We start from the raw sequence: 24,152 nt of genomic DNA, 5'->3' as shown, positions 1-24,152 counted from the left end.
ACATTTCGAGAGAAAAAACGGAGATGAATTTTTGACCCTAAATATCTTATTTTTAAGTCCCGCAGAAGTTATACACAAAGTTTCAGAAAAATCGGAGATCTAAAAGTTTTTGCCTGAGTGATTTGACATTGAATGTACCTATATTTTTGCTGCAAAGATAATTTTTTCTCTACTTATATATTTTTCATTTCGCGGAGAAGTTTTAAGGGATATATGAAATTGTTTTAAATTATACATACTCGTATGGTATTGTTATTAAGGTACCAAGGGTATTATAAGGATAATAACGCTTGAGGTCAATGGCGTATATACCGAGGGCCTATGGCCCGATGTAAATACGTTGACCGAAAGCGTTATTATCTAAAATACCCGTGGTGCCTTCAACGTTTTGATGTCATACTAAATTCTTCTTTATATGCAAAAAATTTGAATTAATTTTGAATGAATTAGTTTTCAAATAAGTACATTTAGCAGCAATAGTCGTAACGTAATTGTGGTAACCATAGTTTTACTTAGGTTTTCATTTGTCAACTTGACAGTATTTAACAAATTATTTAAATTTAACGCCCAAGGGCGTTATTTTTTAAAATAATAGGGCATTATATCATATTTAACTGACTTCGAAATCATGTCATTATTTGTCAAATAATATACCAGTCGAACATTAAATGAATTAAAAATATTAATAAATCACATTTTACACATTTTATTATCAATTTTGGTGGTGGTGGAGTAGTTTATAAGGCTTAAATTATTTAGGCAACCAACAACAATGTCTTAACATATAAAAAGACCTTTAATTAACTTCATCATCAAATGGTATTAAAGCCTAAAAAGTACTTTGATGTACGTTACAACTAGTTTTATTCAATTCAATTCAATTTTGCAATAAGGGGTAGTTTTCACCCCTAAAAAATAATAAGCGTATATAGGGTAGACTTTGAATTAGGAGGTAAGTAGAGGTTATTCCCAAAATTTCATTAAAATCCATGCAGTAGGATAGAATTCGTAGGTAATATCCTATTCTTGCTTTTATTGACTGGCGTACTACGCTATAATAAATGCTCTACAATACTGCTGCTTATATTTTCTTGGATTGTCCGGTTTTTCTGCGGTGTACTTTTTGGACTGTGTGTTTTGATTTAAGGATCTCCCGTTCCGGCATCCCTCTTCTACCTCTTCAAGGGGTGTTTTTGGTCCTAATATCTAGGCCCTGGTATGTGTTTTTCTAGCAATGTTGATCGAATGCTATGTAGTCTTACTAAGGAAGTACAGTACAGTTTCCAAATTGTAGACACTAAATTTCAGGAAATGATGATGACCATTCGAGTTATTCTTAGCCTTCCAGTATCGTATATTTTTTTTTGTGAGAAGTAGAGCTACTTGTATTGAAGAATTTTTACAAATTATAATGTAGTACTTCTCTCTCCCAATTACTAAGAAATTTAGCTGAACTACTGCAGTAAAAGAAGCATACTGCCTATTACGGAACGGTTCGTTATTGTAATTAACTCTGATATAAACCTCACATTTAACCATATATTAATTTAATAAATTTAGTCTTCATCTTCCTCAGTTTTTCCCTTTTCAGGAGTCGCTCTCTCTTCTCCGCCACTCATTCGTATCGTCTTCTCCTAATCTTTTCTCTCTTAAGTCCTCTGCCACACACTCTCCACACACACTCTTCTCCTCGGTTTTCCTCCTGTCCTAGCATCAACTTCTAACAGCCATATCCTTCGCCCACATAGTTTTCATTTCTACGTCTAACGTGACCAAACCATTCTTTGTTCTTGAATCTTTTTTGAGATCAGCCACCCCGGCTTTTTCTCTAATAAAGTAGTTCTTGATCCTGTCTGTCTCTTCTAGACTTACCCAACATACACCGTAACATTTTCATTTCTGCTACCTCCATCTTCTTTTCCTGAATCTTCTTTATGCTGGGGCCTCAGTTACGTCTAATGCCGTTAATTAACGCATTATATGTATTACAGAGATAGCAAATAATGTGTTAATTAACGGCATTAGACATTACTGTGGCCCCAGCATTACAGACCATACTTCACTGCAGTACCCCAATGCAGACCTCACCACACTCTTGTATATCTTTCCTTTCAGCCCTTGTCTGATTATTTTATCACAGAGTAACCCAGCGTTTCTCATCCTTTTACCATTTGCGACCCAATTTTCCATAATTATTTTCACCACGCCCCCCCTCGTACAATAACAATATATATGTACGAGGTATAATAATAACAATACATGCTTAAGGTACATTGTTATTGCATATGATATTATCATATCCAATAACAATGTGTTTAAGCAGCATTTTGACAAAAAATTCAACACCGATTCGGAACAGATCGTCTCTTTTCTCGGGAAGTTCTGAGTTATTTTGAAGATTCTCGATCGTCTGCCTGCATCTGCATCTTTTCAATTCTGACTCTGACCAACCAGTCTTTGTCTTAGTCGAGTCAGTTCAGTCAGTCCTGTAACTGTTAAATTTATTGTGGATGTGTACATATTATGTTCCAGTTACACCCTGTTTCGGTCAACTTTTCTCTGCAAAACAAGCCCAAGGAAGTCACTAATTAACATTTAATTTGTTGATAATTACTATTAAGTATTAATATAGTATTAATTAGTATCAATTTAGTATTCAATGCTCTTTAATTATAGCTCCTTGTCAGAGTTCCTGGGTATTTTATTTTGTCAGAATTTTGTTTTGCTTTGTTTTTAGTAAATTAGTCAATGTTGGTGTTTTTTTTATATACTCACGCCCCTCATTACTAAAAGCGCGCCCCCCTAGAGGGGTGCGCCCCACAGGTTGAGAATCACTGGAGTAACCCTCTCATCCGCTTCCCGTTAAACCAGCCAGCCTGTATGTTTTGGTCAATTTCTCGATTTAATGTAATATTTTCCGTTATGTGGGAGCTAAGTTATTTAAATTCTCCTACTCGTCCTAAGTTTTTTTCAAGCAGTTCTATGTTCCTAATTATTCCTGTTCCTCTCAATAACATATATTCCGTTTTCGACCTGCGGAACTTCTCCTTCAACATTTCTTTGCTGTCCTCTACTAACATGTCCTCCTCAGAAAAGAGCATTGACCAAGGAGTCCGCTACCGTACCTTCTCTATTAGTACATCCACAACAAGAATAAACAGGTAAGAACTCAGTGAAGAGCCTTGATGCAAACCAAAATTTAATAAATATTAAAAAAAAAAAATCAATGGGAAAGTCCCCGTAGCTGGCTGTATACCATAGTTCTTCTGTATGGTTTAATAAATATTAGTTACCGATCATTAAAGGGGAGGGTGGGCCACAATGAGACAAAATTCACTTTATTATTTTTTTTATTTTTTTTTTCAGTGACTAGATTATTTTCAAATTTAGTATTCTAGAAACGTTGACGTTTTCTCTACGTTTTACATTGAAATTGATGATCTGTGATTGATTTCAATCAGCTTCATAAAGTTTTTAAAAAATCATTACAAGTGTCTCATTGTGGCCCAAGCATGGGCCACAATGAGATACCTGGATTTTTTCAACTTTTCCTTAAAAAAACTTACTTCTACATCACCATTTATGTTCTTTGTTGAGATTATTTTACCTATGTAATAAACATCTCTCATGTCTTTAAAATCAAACTTAACAAGGACAAAATCTTAAACATTTGGGTCTTCATCAAGGGGCTTAAATTTTGAAGGATCAACTCTTTATTGCTGGTCATTATCAGTGTCTGAAAACTTCTCTTCACTGTTACTAGAGCTAATTTCAAATTCCTCGCTGCTCTCACTTCAAACGTAGAGTTCTTTGTCTCATTGCCTACAAATTGGCCCATTGTATCTGTCTCATTGTGGCCCAATGCACATGTTTTACTCTTTTGTTATTATAACCGATTTAAACATAGAAACTCAAAATGTAAATATCATAAAATTCAACTTTATAAACATGTGTTATACGTTAGTTATAAAAAGTAACAGAATATCTGCTTAACTGGATAATATTTTGTGATGAAATAGAGTGAAGAAAAAACTTCTTGTATCGAAAAAGTACGAAAGTCAAACAATCTGTAATAGAGTGATAGCAGCCACTGATAATGTAGGGTTATGGATAAAGATGAAATTCATAGAACTGCTCATAAAGTGCAGCACTTGTCAAGCCCCGCTATATTTAAATACTTTACCTGTCTCATAGTGGCCCATGTCTCATTGTGGCCCACTCTACCCTATTATATAGTATTTTAAAATCTAGCAAAAATTATTATTATTTTATTAATTTAGTTATTAAAAACGATTTATTTTCATTTTAGAAACTGGCTACACCATGGAAGAAGATATTCACGTCTACATGCTTTTTGTCTTTAATAATTGCTGAATGTGGAGACCATTTTGCATACTATTTACTAGTTTCACAAATTCCAAATTATTTAAAACATATTGTAAAGTTAGGAATATCCAATGTAAGTATGAATTTTTATTTAACTATTATATAACTATTATATTATATTAGTGATTTGAACTGTTCGCCATGCGGCGAGGAATACAGTGGAACCTCGATAACTCGGATTAGTCGGGACCGCGGCCGATCCGGGTTATCGAAAATCCGGGTTAGCCGAAGAGCATCGTAAAAATTAATAAAATACGGTATACTTATAGATAAAGTCCGTTATAATTAAAATGAAATATATATGCACAGTACACATCTAACTTACCTATAGTTGTATAGAGTATAGTATAGATAGACAGTATAGAGTATTGTTCATTTCTAGGTAAAAAAATTCAGTCAGTTTCGGTTGTGTCAATTTCGTCTGCCATCGGAACAATGTTATGTTATTTTAGAACAGTGGCTCTTTCATTGTTTAAAAGACCATTGTTTAAAAAATAATTTTTTAAAAGACAGTTGGAAATAAATAAAGGTATAACAGGTGCCTGTTGTTTGCGATAGCCCGAGATAATGAACATCGCTCTGCCGCCGCCGCCGTGTGCCATGAGTCATTTTTACTATCGTATAGCTCAAATTACACAAATACTCATTATCTCTCAAATATTATATTATGGTCGAAGCGAAGTTTTATCGATGAAACTCGATATTTTTAAGACATTCCAGAAGCGGCTACAGATAAAATGTTTTAACATAATACATACATTTTTATTGTTGAAATGTTTGTCTGATAAAAATCGGACCGGGTTAGCCGGACTTCCAGGTTATCGGGGGCCGACTTATCGAGGTTCCACTGTACAATTAATTTCCCTCTACAGTCACTGCACTCAACTTTTTCTGACATCCTCCTATTTTATCGTATCTCCTTCCAATTTTTTCTGACACCTTCCATTTTTTTCTGATTCCCTCATTTCTTTCTGGCACCCTCCAATTTGATCTGATACGCTTCATTTTTTTCTGACCCTTATTTTTATTTTATAACTCGAGAAGGACTGGATTAATTTGGCTACTTTTGATTAAACCGGCCACTTACGGTATTGCGGCGTCGCACATTGTTCAAAATTGGTCAAAACGTGATCGAAACTAAATTTGTTTAAACTGTAAAAGTTATCTCGCTGAAAACTTGGAATATTTGAGGTATTCATATCATCATCATCATGGCTTATTCACTTCTGGCGGAGTGTTCGCCGCCCTTTTGGGCTCTCTGATTCATTTCTTGCGAAGAATCAGTCCGCTGTTGTCTTTTATTATTATAGCAGCTTGTGTGACTTGGCCCTGTCTACAATTTTCCTCCATTCTTTCCGGTCCTTACAACGCTCCTTCCAATTGTAGATTCTCAGCTTCTTTATATCTCCTAGGGCTTGATCTCTCCATCTTGTTTTGGGTCTTCCCATTGGTCTCCCTGTTGTTGGTCTCCAGCTAGTTATTCGCTTTAGCGTAGAGTCTGGGTTAGCTCTTTGTATTTGTCCCAGCCACCCGAGCCTTTGCGCCTTCACGAACTTGATTATGTCTTCACCCTAGATGACTTCTTTAATTTCTTCATTTGTTAATCTTCTAAATTCGCCTACACTTATCCTCACCGGTCCCATTATTCGTCGAATTATCTTTCTCTCTAAGATTTCTAACCTCATTTCATCTTTTTGTGTTAGGCACATCGTCTCTGCACCATAGGTGATCACTGGCCTGATTGCAGTCTTGTAAATTTTTAATTTGGTTTTCTTACTAATGTGTTTTTCTTTCAAGAATTTTTGGTAGTTCCAGTAGGTTTTGTTACCCAGTAGGATGCGTTAATTTATTTCATCCGCTCTATCATTTCTGCCATTCACCAACACTCCCAAGTATTTGAAATGGTGTACTCTTTCAAATGTATATGCACCAAGCTTAATTTCTTTCTCGATGTTCGTATTCTCTCTTGAGCACTTGAGGTATTTCGTTTTGCTTTGGTTTATTACTTGCCCTCTCTTCTTTGCTTCTTTATCTAGTATTAACATTATATTTTGCATGGTTTTTAAATCTCTAGTAACCAGTGCAATATCGTCTGCATACGCTACCAGTTGGACTGAAGATTCGATAATAGTTCCCTTAATTTTGGCTGCTCTTACTGCACCCTCTATGGCAATGTTAAATAATGTTGTTGACAGGGAGTCTCCTTGTCTGACACCTACCTCCATTTATACTTCATTTGACGGGCCTTCCCTTGTTAAGATTCGTGCCTTGGATTCCTTCATCGTCATTTTCGTGAGACTTATTAGTTTTCCTTGAATGCCTAGTTGGTTCATATCATTAATTAGTTCCTCCCTTATTACACTGTCAAAGGCTTGCTTGTAATCAATAAACAGTATATGGAGATCTATTCCGTGCTCGTAACTGTTTTCGACGATTTGCGTTACAATGTGTATTGCGTCTATTGTTGACTTACCTTCTCTGAATCCATGTTGGTATTCACCTATTTTTGTTCTCGTTTCTTTTTCTATTCTTTGTCTGATCAAATTAGTTAATATTTTGTACATAGTATTTAATAGCGTGATTCCCCTGTAGTTAGTGCATTTCGTCTTGTCGCCTTTTTTAGGGATTTGTGTTATCAGACCGCAATTCCAGTCGTTCGGCATGCGTTCTTCTTCCCATATTCGTTCTATCAGCTTGTGGATTCTGTGGGCTAGTTCCTTTCCCCCTTTCTTGAAGAACTCATTTATAATGTCATCTGGTCCTGCTGCTTTCCTTGTCTTTAATCTGTTTATGGTCGCCAATACTTCGTTGTATGAGGGAGGCTCTGATTGTTCTTCATTCCTATTTTCTGTTTGTTCTTCATTTTCTGCATTTCCAGCATCGTCTTTCTTTTTGAACAATTCTCTATAGTGTGTTTCCCATTCCTTTTTTCCAATATTTGCCGGTATCTGTTTCTTATTCTGTGCTTTTATGTGTTTATATAGTCTTGCATTATCGTTACTATTAGCTTCGAGTTCCAGCAGTAAGTCTTCAATCCATTTCTTCTTTTTAGTTCTGCAACATTTGTCTGATTCTTTCTTCTTCTCTTTATAGTGTAGGAGCTCTTCTTGTTTCCCTGTGGCCAACCACCTGTGTCTTGCTTTGTCCTTGTCTTTACTAGCTTGCTCGCATTCTTCATCGTACCAATATTTTCTTTTATTGTCTTCCATTAGTCCTATCGTCTCCTCTGCTGTTGTTAAAATACTATCTTTTATGTCTTCCCATGTTTCATTTATGTCCGGTGGTTTTAGGACTAGTAGTTTTTCTTCCAACTTAGAGCAGAATTTTCTGTTTGCATTATCTGTATTTAGTTTTGACTGATTCCACCTCTTTCTTTTCTTTCTGTCGTTCTTGTCTTTAAGAATCTTCAATTTCATGTCACCTATCACCAAAATGTGATCCGAATCAGCATTGCCTCCCCTGTAGGACCTCACATTCTGTACAATTGTTCTCAATTTTTTTGAGATTAGGATGTGGTCTATTTGGTTTCCGTCTGTTGTTCCAGGTATTAGCCACGTTACTTTGTGCTCTTTTTTGTGCTTGAATTGGGTGCTAGTAATAAAAGTATTGGTTGATGCTGCGAGATTACATACTCTCCTGCCATTGTTATTTGTATTTTGATGGATCGTTTCTTTTCCTGCGATTTCTCTGTTCGTGTCTTCTTTCCCTATCTTTGCGTTGAAGTCTCCTAACAGGATTAGTATATCGTTCTTTGGTATTTCTTCGTACAATTCTTCAAGTTTCTCATAGAATTCATTCTTTTCTTCTTCGGGAGCATTCTCTGTAGGGGCATATATATTAACAAATGTTAAATTTGCTTGTTTATTTTCCATTCTTATATATGACATTGTTCCATCAACCGCTTTAAAGTTAATAATCTTGTCTCTTACGCTATTACTAACTAGAAAGGCGGTTCCATTGCGACCCTGTTTGCTTTCTCCTGCGTAGTACATTGTGTAGTTTCTTCTAGCGATCATCCCTTCTCCTGCCCACCTTATTTCTTGTAGCGCTAGTATTCCCATCTTATATTTTGTCATTTCTTTTGCCAACTCTTCCGTTTTGCCTGGTCTTAGAAGTGTTTTGATATTCCACGTTACTATTCTTATTTTTCTGTTTTTGTTTTTTATTTTGTTTTTTTTTTGTTTTTGCGTATTTTCTTACAAAATATTTTCATGTCCGTATTCGTTGCCAACTCCGTTATACTGTCGCCGTCTTTTGTTATATTTTCTGTTACTTTTTTGACGCCATTTTTATTTTTTTTATTAATTCGTATAACGAGTATATATATAATAGGGGCCGTTTTTTTAGTTTTCATCCCTTCATTAGGGGGTGAATTACTTAAAAAATATCGTTATACAGGTTGTTTCATTAAGAATATCCAATCTTTGAGTTGTAGATTCTAGACCTTAAAATATTAGGATTTAACCCAAATCACTTAAATAAAATGTGGCTCCTTACAGAGTTACAGGGTGTTTTATTTAAAAACTATTTTTGCTCAGTGGTTTATAACTTTTCGACGTATCCTTTTCATACTTCGCACAAAGTGTAGGTACTGTACACCGTATAAAATTATGTTAAACAAACTTTTCTGGCTATTACCAGAGGCGTACGACAGGGGACAGTGAATGGTTGACCCTTCCCAAATTCTACGCCACTGGCGGAAATGCCATTTTAGCGCAATTTTTAGATTCTCCAATACTCTCTATGTAAATAACATGTACTTCATTCGCAACGATAAAGTCATTAGTTTTCGAGATATTTGAAGTTAAACATGTAACGGCACAGATTTTTGATTAATATATTGTGCCGCTTAATTTTAAACTTCAAATATCTCTAAAATCAATGATTTTATCGTTAAGACTGATGAGTATGTTATTCATTCATAATAATAAAATCAGAAGTTTTCGAAATATTTGAAATTAAAAATTCAGCAGCACAATACATTAATCAAAATATCTGTGTCGTTACCTACTTGTTTAAGTTCAAATATCTCGAAAACTAATGATTTTATCGTTAGGAGTGAGGAGTATGTTATTTACATAGAGAGTATATTCTCTACTGAGGAATAGCACTACTTCATCAAAACTAAAATCTCTTTTCGTAACCCTAACAAATAACATGTGTTTGACATACATGTAAACAATACCACCGTACAAGTGCAATTATTAGTTCAGACCAAATGCGCGCGGCGCTCGATGCAAACTTATGCGCAATGTACTCAGTTGCGCACATTTGCGCAGTTTGTCTTATATATTTTTTATTCCTTACATTGTAGTCTTTCATTTAGTGAAGGATTTAATGTGGCACAAGATGGCACAATAAACGTAATACGCTGTCAAACATTAATTTTATCAAAAATTGTATAGGTTTTTAGACAGTCGATTATATCAAAATCAAAATCACCTTTCCGTGAAGCTAACTATGCTATTTTAATCTTTCAAGTATGTACTTTTATCTCAAATAATTACTTTTATATTAGCTATACACATAAATGAAGTAATAATCAAAGTAAAAGGCAGCCTCTGAGGATTTAAATTTGATGTATAAAATTATATTGAATTTTGTACTTTTGATCATTAATACATCTGGCCCTAACAAACATAAAAAATCAATTTTTGCTGAGAAGTTGCATCATGAGTAGTACAAACAAACCCCTTAATTTCGGCATTCTCAGATTTATTTTTTTTGTACTTACGATCACGTTTCCTTAAATTTTGAACACTGTGCGTCGTTCAATTTTGTCGAATTCGACTGATTGACAAAGATTTTGGTCGCGTGTGTGCATTCAACAAAATCGTTACAATTTTACCACAGAGAGACTGGCCTGTCTGCTGCAGTACTGCACAATAATTGATATCATAGACGATTTTGTCGAACGACACCGCAGTACCGTGAATGGCCGGCTTAAGGAAGAAGATCTTTACAATATCCCATCAGGTATAAAATTTTATTAGTTCTATAAGTGTGTAAAAAATGTGCTCCTTGCTGAAGACTATCTTTTTTTTTGACAATATCGAAAATTAATATTCAGAAAATATGTTTATAATTAAAAATAATTTTAAAGCATTATTTACTCACAATAATAAAAACTATTTTTCAACATTTTCTTTGCGATAAAGTTTAATATTCAAGTTTGTGCATTAACGCAATACATTTTAATAATTATATATTAAATGAAACAATTTTAAATACCATATTTAGATCAAACAAAGTACCAAAAGCATGGATTTCATGAGAAACGTAAAAAAGTAAATAGACGCGAAGTTAGCCGCAGTTTTAGTGACGTATATCTAAAGGAATGATATAACTGTGTGTTTATGAAAATAACATTGTTGTTTTTAGTAATTTCATTAAAATTTCATCACATTTTCTCACTTTTTAAACCTTTCTGGACTTCGACAAATGTTTTAAAATCGAAATTAGCTAATTCGGTTCCAGTCATCCAGTTATAAAAAAGATATAACAACATTAAATCACGTTTATTAAACGTCATTCACTGTTTACATAACGAAACCGTACCGGACACACTGCGCGACTTGTCGCATAGGGCTTTTAATCGACTCTCGTTTGTTTCGAGCTTCTGTCATATGTTGTATACTCTGTGTATAATATTCATATATTATGCAGATTAAACAACGTATGACAGAAGCTCGAAACAAATTAGAGTCGATGAAAATCCCTATTAGGTTTTTATAACATTAGATATGAAAAAGAAAACACAGAATGACAAACGTCATTTTACTGACGGTAATTTGGAGACAGTGTAAGTTGCAAAAGTATAGGTATGAAAGGAGTAAATAGACCATGTATCATTAATGCAATATACAGCATCAGAATTAAAAAAACTAAACATAATATGTTCACATAACACATTATGTGACATAATATTCTATGATTTAGCAATCAGTTGAATATTGTATTTTTAAAAGGGAGAGAGAAAACATTATTTGCATCGTCAATCAAGTCAGTCGTATGACAAAAAATAATTCAGATCAAACATAAACTAAACAAATTTTGCAGAGCTTATACTTCTTTCCTCGCTTTCCATTTCACTTTCCTCGAATTTTCACTTTCATATTTTGCCTTGCATAAGTTTTAATAAAAACGATTTTTGTCCTTCCTCTCATTTCATGAGTACTTAAGTTTTCGTTTTTTGATAGTTAATTTTATTTTCGCTTCATTCCTATTTTTCTACATATTTATTTTCAAGTTTGACTCTTTGAATTCATGATATTTACAGGATTAGAAATATACAAATCAGTAAAAATGTGTTTCATATGTAAATATGATCTGATTAAAGGAATAAAATTACATAAGTATTAGCACATTGGAATGTTTTATATTAGTATAATATTATTTTTATAATAAGGGGTAGGCGCAAAATCTTGGTCCAATGTTATTTAAATGCATTCATTTTTTTTTGAACCCTGAGAAAACTAATAAGTATTTTTGAAAAATTTAAACGCAGAATGAAATATTTCGACTGAGGGCAGAAAGTCCCTGAAAGCTCCTATAATGTTTATTTTAATAAGTTACAGGGGTGAAAAAAAAAAGACAAAAATTAAGTGTGATTTTTAATTTCAAATATTTGATTTAAAAGAAACTTTTTATTTATTCTAAGGGACTTTTGGCTCTCGTTAATAATGTAATCTTTCATTATGCGTTTAAATTTTTCAAAAATATTTATTAGTTTTCTCAAGATTCGAAAAAAATGAATGCATTTAAATAGCATTGGACCAAGATTTTGCGCCTACCTACTTAAGTATACATTCTTTTTTCATTGTTTAAATATATTCATTTTTAGAATGGCTTGATAAGTTCATTGCCTCACATAGTAAGTTGGATACTTATATACATTCTTTCGTATATTTCTGACAAACTAATATCATCCCAAACTTTAAGTATTACCGCTACCAGAAAATCTGTCGCTGCTGTAGGTAAGCATTTTTTTATTATATAGGTAGGGGAGTCAATGGAGTTTTTGCTTACGAAAAATATCAAACAAGATAGAACTTTTTGTAATTCCATTAAGGTACTAGTACACTTTAGAAGACCAATAATAAGCATTTTTTCAAGATTTTTTTTTCAGAACTTTTATTAAAAATGAACATAATATTTTTTACATATTAATATCTAACTCTCAGAGAAAACAAAAAATATATCATTTTTCATTTATGTACGTACACTAATATTGTACAGGGCGCCAAAGTCGAGCCCTCGAACAAAAATAGTTCCGATGGCGGACAGTTAATCTCAGGATTGGGATTTCTGAAACAAAAAAATCGTACAGCATTTGAAAAAGAAAGGTTCCTTACGTGACAATTTACCACCGTTAGTGAAAAATTCCGAAAAAAAAAAGATTTTACGGAAATTTGAAAAAAATTTGTGAAAAAATCGCCCGATTTTCTTCAGTTTTTCATGGTTAAAAAATATCTATTTTTTAAAAGTCTAAGTTTTCACTCTAATGGCATATAAAGCAACATAAAGCTACTCTACATCCCACCAGAATAAAAACAATGGGAACCTTCTCTGGTTACACCTCCGAGGCTTCTACAATTTGCAAGCCATACGGATGCCGAGACTAAGGAAGATGAGGGAATTTTACAATATATAATTCACGTCCCATCTGCTCAGCGCGGTAAAGTTCCAACGAGAATAGTTCCCTTTGTACTCCAAACAGAGTAAAGTAAATCAAAAATGAATAACCATTTTCAATGTCGTTGCAACACGAAACTACAGCCGCGCGATATTCTAGTCCAATCAGAGAGTGCCGCAAGCACCTCTACCGGTTTCGAAACTTATTAGTCTCTCATCAGGAGGCACATATGCTGCTCTCCCCGATCCAACCAAAACAAACCCCGGCGTGCAGTCACGGATCGCAACGAACGAAATGGCATAGATGCCCTAGCGGCAACTGCTATCAAAAGTCTAAGTTTTCACTCTAATGGCATATAAAGCAACATAAAGCTACTCTACATCCCATCAGAATGAAAACAATGGGAACCTTCTCTGGTTACACCTCCGAGGCTTCTACAATTTGCAAGCCATACGGATGCCGAGACTAAGGAAGATGAGGGAATTTTACAATATATAATTCACGTCCCATCTGCTCAGCGCGGTAAAGTTCCAACGAGAGAGATGGGACGTGAATTATATATTGTAAAATTCCCTCATCTTCCTTAGTCTCGGCATCCGTATGGCTTGCAAATTGTAGAAGCCTCGGAGGTGTAACTAGAGAAGGTTCCCATTGTTTTCATTCTGGTGGGATGTAGAGTAGCTTTATTTTGCTTTATATGCCATTAGAGTGAAAACTTAGACTTTTGATAGTAGTTGCCGCTAGGGCATCTATGCCATTTCGTTCGTTGCGATCCGTGACTGCACGCCGGGGTTTGTTTTGGTTGGATCGGGGAGAGCAGCATATGTGCCTCCTGATGAGAGACTAATAAGTTTCAAAACCGGTAGAGGTGCTTGCGGCACTCTCTGATTGGACTAAAATATCGCGCGGCTGTAGTTTCGTGTTGCAACGACATTGAAAATGGTTATTTATTTTTGATTTACTTTACTCTGTTTGGAGTACAAAGGGAACTATTCTCGTTGGAACTTTACCGCGCTGAGCAGATGGGACGTGAATTATATTGTAAAATTCCCTCATCTTCCTTAGTCTCGGCATCCGTATGGCTTGCAAATTGTAGAAACCTCGGAGGTGTAACCAGAGAAGGTTCCCAGTGTTTTCATTCTGGTGGGATGTAGAGTAGCTTTATGTTGCTTTATATGCCATTAGAGTGAAAACTTAGACTTTTGATAGCAGTTGCCGCTAGGGCATATATGCCATTTCGTTCGTTGCGATCCGTGACTGCACGCCGGGGTTTGTTTTGGTTGGATCGGGGAGAGCACCATATGTGCCTCCTGATTAGAGATTAATAAGTTTCGAAACCGGTAGAGGTGCTTGCGGCACTCTCTGATTGGACTAGAATATCGCGCGGCTGTAGTTTCGTGTTGCAACGACATTGAAAATGGTTATTCATTTTTGTTCTATTTTTTAGTTTTTGGTCAAATTGTGGTAAATTGTCACGTAAGAAACCTTCCTTTTTCAAATGCAGTACAATATTAGTGAACGCGCATAAATGAAAAAAGATATATTTTTTGTACTCTCTGAGAGTTAGATATTAATATGTAAAAAGCTTTACGTTCATTTGTAATAAAGGTTCTGAGAAAAAAAATCTTGAAAAAAATTATTATTTTTGGTCTTCTAAAGTGTACTAGTACCTTAAGAATGTTTAATAAACAACATATCAAAAAGCATACTCCAAAACTGGGTGCTTAACTTTTTATTAAACAAATGAACTGCGAAATTAGTTGTTTTTTAAATACCTACGAAAATATTTAGAATAAAACTAACTTGACCATTGAAAAATAAAGACAAGCATACACAAAAAATCTTATCTATATAAAGATTTTTCTAAAATAAAATCTACAGTTTCTATAATTTTTTATTTATAAAGCTCATGGTACCCCTCTTCCAAACATTGGCGCACTGTATAGCAGCGTTCGGCGTGGCGCAGGTTTGAGTTAATTTAATATAATTTTTTAACTAATTGATCATATTAAATTTTACAAATAGGACATGAAAGAAGATCATTACAGGTATCTTATAGTTTTAATTAAAAGAAAAAAAGTTATGGGCGTCAGTACGGTGTGGGCGGAAAGTAAGACTTACATGAATTTTGTTTCAAAATTATTTAAAAATGTGTAACTAATACAATTTTAACTATAAAACTTTAAAATTTGCACAACTTGCTTTTCAAACATCCTACTCAACTATGTTTCATTCAAAAAATCTCAAAAATTTAATTCAAATGATACCACCGACGGACGTCTCAAAAAATGTAATTTTTGAAAACTTCGTAGTTTTACAGATTCACTAGGTACGACTTAAAGAAGATATTAGTCAACTTTAAACGGATATACAGTGATAAGCGCGGTAATAACGAGCAAAATAACGCCAAAGATGGAAAACGTATTAAGTTGTGAGATAAAAAGAAATGAAACTAGTGGAGGTGGGAGATTGAGAACTAGATGTATCAGAGGAGTATGTCAACTACTAAAACTGTCACTGTCGCATTGGCAGTTCCCAAACTCGTCTGATACGTCTAAAGGTGTCAAACAATAAGTAGAATAAATTTATACCTTTTTATCTTTAAATCTCCTATCTGCACTAGTTTCATTTCTTTTTATCTCACAGCTTAATGTGTTTTCCATTTTTTGCTTTATTTTGCCGGTTATTAGCGCGCTCATCACTGTATTACAATTTTCTAAGTGTTTTTTAAGCTTAGAATGTTTAGAAGCTTTTTAAAGTAAAATTATTTTAAAAATGAATAACCATTTCCAATTTTTTTATTTACATGTTTACTCCGATTGGAGTACGAAGGAAACCATTCTCGTTGGAACTTTACCGCGCTGAGCAAATGGTACGTGAATTATAAATTGTAAAATTCCCCCATCTTCTTTAGTCTCAGCATCCGTTATGGCTTGCAAATTGTAGAAGCCTCGGAGGTGTTACCAGAGAAGGTTCCCATTGTTTTCAGTCTGGTAGGATGTAGAATACCATTTTTGGGTGTTGTTTTATGTGCTATTAGATTGAAAACTTAGTTTTTTTTTTTAAATTATTTTACTTAGGAAACTCTAAGCAACATTAATAAATCCTTTACGTTGTTAGCTAAACACTACTCGGCCGTTAATCGATTTTTTTAGATCTCGCAAAAAATTTCCCTAAAGCAAATAGCCAGTTTTACAAATAATGGCCTCAAATATTAAAAGTAAAAATATATTTTTATTTTTAGGAATAATCGTCCCGGCGATTTCGTTGACAGCACTAGCATTTTGCGGTCCAGAAGACAACATAAAAGCAATCATCTTTCTAGTTGTTGGATTAAGTGTTGAAACTGCAGTTGCTTACTCTGGCATATATGTGAACAGCGTAGATCTGTCTCCTAACCATGCAGGAATTCTTGGAGGTATATGCAACCAATTTTCAAAGCTGTGTTCTGCGCTAGGACCGGTAGTCGTTCACTTTGTTCTAACTAGTGACGTAAGTATGCCATTACATCTAGGTGACACGCAAATGACTCCACTTTTAATACTATTTTCTCAGAGCAATAAGTTCTTATTTAAAATAATGAGAAGTCTTAGATCTGAAAATCTAAAAAAATCTAAAATCAAATTAAAATAATATACCACGACACTTTTCGATAGAACTCTTTATTGATTACTATACGTGTTTACAGATCTAATTTTCGCTGCCTACTGAATACTACTAGAAATACAAAACGACCAGAAATCCCTGATGGAGGGGAACACAAAAATGTCTATATCTGTCCTACGCAATTTCACCTTGGGGAAAACGTAATTACAAAATCGTTATCACTGTCCTCCTCAGAAGCTGACAATAACCGCTTGAGTCGCCTGATAACTGTTAATTTTCAAATACCTACTTTCTAAAGAGAAGAATTATGATACAAATGACAAATGTTCCCTAGAAATATGGGTGAAAATGAATGTATTTTAATCTTTTAAGAGATTTCTGGAAACTAATTTACCCAAACTTTAAGAATTATTGATATGAATTTACATCGTAAAATAAAATCGAAAATCAAAATTAACTAAACTACATATAAGCAGACGGAACATGCCGGTCGCCTTGAACTACTGCAGTTCAAATGAGGTTGTCGTTTGACGTCGATAATCTAGCTGATCAGAAATGGACACAACTTCTTCACGCAGCGTTTGTACTCACCAGATTTGGTTTTCAGAGTTACCACTCTGACAATGCCGTCCTCTCCAGGGTGCACCGACGTGATGCGTTTCCAGAAGTGCTGCTTTAATTGCTGGGCATGCTGCCACACTGATAATTTATTGGATGACATATGCAAAAAGTCAGTCTCAGGATAGCTTGTCATCGGACCACCAATTAAAAATGTTCAGGGGTAAGGGGAATAAGGTCATTTGGGTTAGACCACATAGGAGAAATAGGACGAGAATTTAGTATCGCCTCTATTTCAATAAGATAAGTTTCTAATTGTTCGTATGTTAACAAAGTATCCCCTAAAGTGCGAATTAAATTACTCTTAAAGGACTTAACTGCGGCTTCCCAAATTCCTCCAAAGTGGGGAGATTTGGGCGGTATAAAATGTCAAGCGAACCTTTCAACATCCGAATATCTTTTAATGGTATTTTGATAATCTGACGAGTTAAATAATTCGTGGAGCTCGCGACTTGCCCCCACGAAATTATAATAGTAGCGTTATCGGAATATACTTCTGCACATTTTCCGCATCTAGAACAAAAACGGCGGAAGCTGGCTAAAAAGGCTTCGGTAGTCAAGTCGCTTACTAGTTCTAAATGAACGACCAGTGTAGACATGCATACATACACGGCGACGTATACCTTTAATCGTCTACGATTGCAGAACCTTTTCTCCTTGATAAACAAAGGACCGCAATAGTCAACTCCAATTAAAAAAAAAGGTCGGGAAGGATATCCATTTTATGATTAGCCGGACGAGGTTTTACGCGAAAACAAGGGTTGCATCGATGTAAAATTTTTCGAGTTACATTACGTCCGTCTAACGGCCAATAAATTTGGCGCACGGAGTACAAGGTGGCTTGGAGACCAGCATGTTTTAATTTTACGTACTCTTCACGTATAATTAATCGAGTAATGTAGTGATAAGCTGGCAGCAAAATTGGATCTTTTTGAGGCTCAGATAACGAGGATCGATCAAGCCTACCACCAACTCTTAAGATTCCGTTATTATCTAGGAATGGATTCAAAGGCACCAATTTACCGTTACCAATAAGGAAATCCTTGTTTTTTAATGAATTAATTTCTTTTGAAAATTCCGCGAATTGCGTCATATTAATAATTATTAAACCAACTCTTGGGCATTGAGCTCGCTTAAATTGCGCTTATCCTTTCCCTTCAACTTTGCGTTAAAAATAAATCGACGAACATAGGCAATCACGCGAATTAATTTATACATTAAGTTGTACATTATTATTATTCAACAAAACTTGCATAAAATTTATTGATTTAGACCTTACCAATTTTAATTCCGGAATTTCGATAGAATCCAAAATTCCTTTCGGCCATGAAGACTGGGTTCGCGATAACCAAGACATTATTTTCTAAAAATTCGGAGGGAAGCAAACCGCGCGATAAAAAATCTGCCGGGTTGTCCAACGAGGAAACGTGCTGCCAATGACACCGACTAGTCAATCTTTGTATTTCCGCAACCCGGTTGGCGACAAGTGTTTGAAGAAGATACGGCTGGGTATTTATCCAGTGAAGAGTGATTGTCGTGTCCAACTAAATATAAGTACCGCTGACCTCCAGTAAAAAAGAGAATGCTGAAGCGTCGCATAGAGGCGAGCTAAAAGTAAACCGCCGCATAACTCCAATCGCGGTAACGATATTGAGCTGAGCGGTGCTACGCGACACGAGATTTTGCACAAATTAATCGCACAAAAATATTTCCCTCAGCATCAACAGAACGACAATAAAGACATTCGCCGTAAGCCTTTTCTCTAGCATCGCAAAATCCATGAATTTGGATATCGACGGGATATGGTATTGTTATAACGAGAAAAATATAAATTTTCGATCAGTTTTAATTGAGCTTAAAATGACAACCATAAATTGTGAATTTCGAGCGGAAGTGACTCTTCCCAGGTTACTCCCGATTTCCAGCACATTTGCATAATTATCTTTGCGTATATGATAATTGGGCCCAACAATCCCAGCGGATCAAACAGTTTTACGATTTGCGACAAAATACAGCGTTTCGTTACAGTTTCGATACTTGAAATGCCCGAGCTATAAAATAGAATGTGTTCGCGAGAATTTCATTTGAATTACTAATGCCTTGATGGTGGCATCAGGATCTAGAAACATGTGAGTACTCTCAGCAAGTTTATTTTGATCAACTATTAAAGAGGTGCATCAACATTTGATGCCCCTTTTCGAAGAAGAAAACCACCTTTTTTTAACAATGAGATAAGATCTTCTCTAAGAGCGGACGCTTCTGCGCCACTCTTTGCACCAGTGAGAAGATCATCGACGTAAAAGTCTCTGTTTAATGCGATAGCTGCGAGAGGATGAGCAGAACCTTCATATTGAGCTAATTGCTTAAAAGTTCGAGTTGATAAATATGATGCCGGCGCAGTACCGTACGTAACGGTATTAAGAATGTACGTTTTTATTGGCTCTTGTGGATTTTTACGAAACAAAATTTTTTGATAAACAGCGTCATCGGGTGTACGAGAATTTGGCGATACATTTTCTCTGCGTCGGCTGTCAATACGAATATATGTTGACGATAACCAAGAAGAATGACAAATAAGTCATCCTGCAGCTTGGCACCGACCATTAAGGTATCATTCCTGAGGAGTGATATTCCCGTTGACGTTTTTGCAGACCCGTCAAAAACTACGCGAGTTTTAGTGGTGAGACTATCTTGTTTTAATACTGCGTGATGAGGGAGATAAAATCCAATTTGTTGGCCATTTTCAACATTTTTATACGACATGTGAGTTAATTTCTCATATTCAGTCAAAAAAGCAGAATAGTCCAGCTGCAGAACAGGATCTTTACGAAAACGATTTTCTAGCGAATAAAAACGTTGCTATTGTATGAATCACCTAATTTCGATTTCTTGTGATTAAATGACAACCTTACAATGTATCTACCAGTAACATCCCGAGTAGTGTGACACTCGAAATGCTCTTCACATGCTTTTTCTTCCGGCGACAAAATTTTGATGCTTGGAATTTCTTCCATTTCCCAGAAGCGATTTAAATTAAGGTCCGACATTGGACTATTTAATGAAAGATGACACGAAATATTTTGCAATCCAGATGAATGATTTATTTCACCTGCAACAATCTAACCCAGTTGAGTTTTTTGGAGAACAGCATTAGGCTGATTTTTCAACGAAATCTGACCTACACTGAGAAGTTTGTAAAACAATTTTACTCCCAAAAGAGCATCTACTTCTCCGGGTTTGCAAAATTGAGGATCAGCTAACACGATATTTTTTGGTACTTCGAGTTGAGTAGGATTTATTTGAATCGACAGCATCGTTTTGCTGATTTGTGGCAAAATCAAAAATTCAAGAGTTTTTTGAAATTTGCTAAAACGCGATTTGATTGTAGCATGCGCAGAATTTTTTATTTTAGTCGATAAATCATCAACCCCGGAAACTGTGATATTAATGGGTTTTAATCTAAATTAAACAATTGAGCCAAGGCTTCGGTAATAAAATGTGCTTGAGAACCAGCGTCCAAAAACACTCGATAAGTTTTGGCTTTTCCGCGACCGTTTACGATATCTACTCCTGCGGCAGCTAATAGTACTTCCGTGGCTACATGAGCGTGCAAATTTACGCTAGCTTTAGGTGTATCCGTGTTTGTATTTTGATTGCTATTTGAAGCTCTTTTTGGTTTATCTAAATGCAACAAACTGTTGTGTTTTTGATGACAAGTGCGACAATTGGAAGCGGTGCATTGCAAGACGCGATGATTTTTGCGTAAGCAATTAATACACCATCCACCCTTTTAGCAACTTCATAACGTTCAACGGCAAGAATTTATATAATGCTCAAAGTACCTATTTTGTGAAGTAGTTGCAGTATAGGTTTGTTGATTTCGCGAATGCTGGCTGAGCCATATTGCTGAGCTCAAAACGAAACCGTTTATTTTCATAATATTTTTTTTTTATTTCAGGTTAACCTCAATCAATGGAAGACGCTTTTTTTCATAACTACTGCAGTGAAATTTTGTACGGGTACTGTATTTGTACTATTTGGTTCAGCGGAAATACAGCCTTGGAATTATGAGATCGACATTAGCACTAAATCTGCCAAACCTGCCAAAGGTAAACTGTTTCTTAGTACTATTTTTTTTTGTAAAATTAAAATTAGCATACACAATTGCAATCGCAAATTAGCAAGCAAACGTACGATCTACATCCATGTACATCCACACATTGTTTGAGTCTGTTGGATATCCAGTTTGTCGTTGTCGCGACCACTGCCGCTGTCTTTGAATCCTGCCGGTGCATTGGATGGAAGCAATCGAGCTGCCGGGGACTGAAAACCCTTTTCTTGAATGTCTCTAGAGATTTTGGCATTTCAACACCACGTTTTTCAGACGGGTTGGTTTGGAAACTTGGTGAGATGTGGTAGGTATTGGGTAGAAATGGGGTTAGAACATGATTTCTCTCCAGTAAAAGAGTTGAAAGAGAATCAAAGCTTGCGTATTGCAGGGTCGCATCCCTGAAGTAAGTATATTCTCCATTGGGATTATGGATGAGTACCTACCCTCTGCCATAAAATTATTATCATACACGTTAAAAATCGTTACACGAACTACGCGCATGTAGCAAACAATTATTATTCTTTATTTTTGGACAAATTGTAATGTGCTTTTCAATGTGCCTCCAGTAAGTTGTCATTCTATCTTTTTCGTGATCTCGCTACTGATCGTCTTCCTATTGGGGAACCGTCTCTCGCCATCCTTACTACTCTGTTTGTTGTCATTCGGCTTATGTGGTCGTTCCATTCCACTATTGTGTTTTTCACCCAGTTATTAATGGTGTCCACCTTGCATCTTCGTCGTATATCTGTACTTCTAGCTCTATCCCAGAGTGTCTTACCATCAATTTTTCGCAGTTTTTTCATCTCTGCTGTTTCGAGCAACCTTTTTGTTCTCTCTGTATCGGGTCGTGTTTCTGCCGAGTATGTGATTATTGGTCTGATGACAGTTTTGTAAATTCTGCCTTTCACTTCTTTTCCGATGTTTTTATTTCTTCAAATTGTTTCATTCAGGCAACCTGCGGCTCTGTTTGCTTTATTCACCTGATCTTCCACTTCTGTTTCGAGCTTTCCATAGCTAGATAGTGTAATGACTAGATATGTAAACTCCATCAGTTGTTCTATTCTTTTTCTCATGATCATCTTTCAGTGCGTCACAGTTTTTCGATTTCTTTAAAACGCATTAAATTGTATGTGACAGAAAAAAAGGCACGTCCGTGATTACAGACATTTACAACATTTATTCTAGTTATTCTAGTTGTCGATAGATGGCGCCATAATAAAAAAAATATTTTTTTTAATTAGATAATAATATTACAATTAATTTATAAGACTATACAAATCAAAGAAAATACCATTTTATAAATGCAAGAAACACATTTGATTTGTTTTTATTCCAAATTGAAAATAAAATGTGACAACTGTCAGATTTAACTAAAATGTCATGTTAGAATAAGGGCCGGTTGTTCGAAAGCTAATCAACAATGATCATTATCAAACATTTAATTACTGTCACCAACTGTCAATGTCAACTTTGTTTGGGTTGCTGAAAACATAATATGAAATTATTTAATCAATTATGTTAATAATTGTTATGTTAATTGATTAACTAATCTCATAATTTTAATCAATTATGTTTTCAGCAACCCAATAAAAGTTGACATTGACAGTTTTGGTGACAGTAATTAAATATTTGATAGTGATCATTGTTGATTAGCGTTCGAACAACCGGCCCTAAATATCATAAATGTGTATTATCACGGACTTACCCTTTTTCCTATCATTTGTTACGCACTGAAAAATGCTAATGAAAAGGACAATATTATCAGACCCTCCAGCTCTAATATACACCTTATTAGATCTGCTGTTATAACGATGCATTTAGTCAATTATAATTATTGTAATTGTAATTGGGGTTAATAATAACAAAGTGCTGACACTAAGATCTAAAACTTCTGGGTTTGGATTTTTTTTTTTCGTTTACTAATTTGGTATAAACAAATTAGATTTTCACACATAAATCATTTCGATTTGGTTATTTTATTGTTTTTTGTGATATATATGCATATTATTTTAACTGTAATATAGTTTCAGATTATGTAGCAGTAGAAACAACTGAAGTTAATTCCACTGGTCTATGAAAATGCCAACGGATCAACGTAGCCTTTGGAACGGAGACGCCTTTGATCAATGGATACATTTGAAGAAATGTTAAACGTATTACATTGGAACCAACGTCATTGGCGTGAATTTGCATTAATGTGATAAGAGAAAGGGCTTGAATTATATTGTTAAATATAATATATTTATTAACTCAAATTTAGTTTTTTGGTTTTGCTACCCCCACTCCTCAGCTAACGTACAAGAAGGGGTAACATTGGGTGTGACCGGCCAGCTATTACCTTGTCAGGCAGCGGGATGGGTCGTGGACCTTAAGACAACCAAATGAAAACCATAAAGTACGGGCACCAGTCGGATCCTCGACGGTACAACCCCTAGGCAACAATGATCTTACTTCTGAACCGACAAGAAGAAGAATATACCTAAATGATCGAATGCTATAAATGCTACGCTATTAAACACAAATACATCAAAATAAAAAAACAACAATATACCACAATAATTAAATATATTATTACCTAAAGAAAACAAAAAAAATAGTTGATTGACTAAGAAAATATATGGTTGACTCTGTTATGCTGCTTTTATCTATGCAAGAAATTATATAACACCATCAGTTAAATCAAATAAACAGTAAATGAATAATTAAAAAAATCAATCAAATAGACCTGGACACACGAGTAAGTAGTTGTGTCTTTAAAATCATAAATAATAAATTCGGGATAGACCTTCCATTTCC

The 24,152-nt window shown here is 35.0% G+C and overlaps 1 protein-coding gene across 2 annotated transcripts in view; it reads left to right on the top strand.

Annotated features, from left to right (window-relative positions):
• The window catches only part of LOC126887899 (putative inorganic phosphate cotransporter), a 98,542-nt gene extending 74,931 nt beyond the window's left edge, over window positions 1-23,611 (top strand). The window contains exons 5-9 of one of the 2 annotated variants that reach the window (XM_050655794.1): window positions 4,310-4,459; window positions 12,230-12,362; window positions 16,266-16,513; window positions 21,204-21,354; window positions 23,387-23,611. In XM_050655794.1, coding sequence (XP_050511751.1) covers window positions 4,310-4,459; window positions 12,230-12,362; window positions 16,266-16,513; window positions 21,204-21,354; window positions 23,387-23,433 — 729 coding nt within the window. In that variant the 3' untranslated portion in view covers window positions 23,434-23,611. Of the gene's footprint in view, window positions 1-4,309; window positions 4,460-12,229; window positions 12,363-16,265; window positions 16,514-21,203; window positions 21,355-23,380 lie in introns of both variants that reach the window. The other variant, XM_050655793.1, reaches the window with a different exon arrangement.
• The last annotated feature ends 541 nt before the right edge of the window (window positions 23,612-24,152 follow it).

Source organism: Diabrotica virgifera, chromosome 7 (genome assembly GCF_917563875.1).
Source record: "Diabrotica virgifera virgifera chromosome 7, PGI_DIABVI_V3a".
In the NCBI taxonomy this organism is placed as follows: domain Eukaryota; kingdom Metazoa; phylum Arthropoda; class Insecta; order Coleoptera; family Chrysomelidae; genus Diabrotica; species Diabrotica virgifera.
Note: the sequence above shows the minus strand (reverse complement) of the source record. Positions and strands in the feature narration are given on the sequence as shown.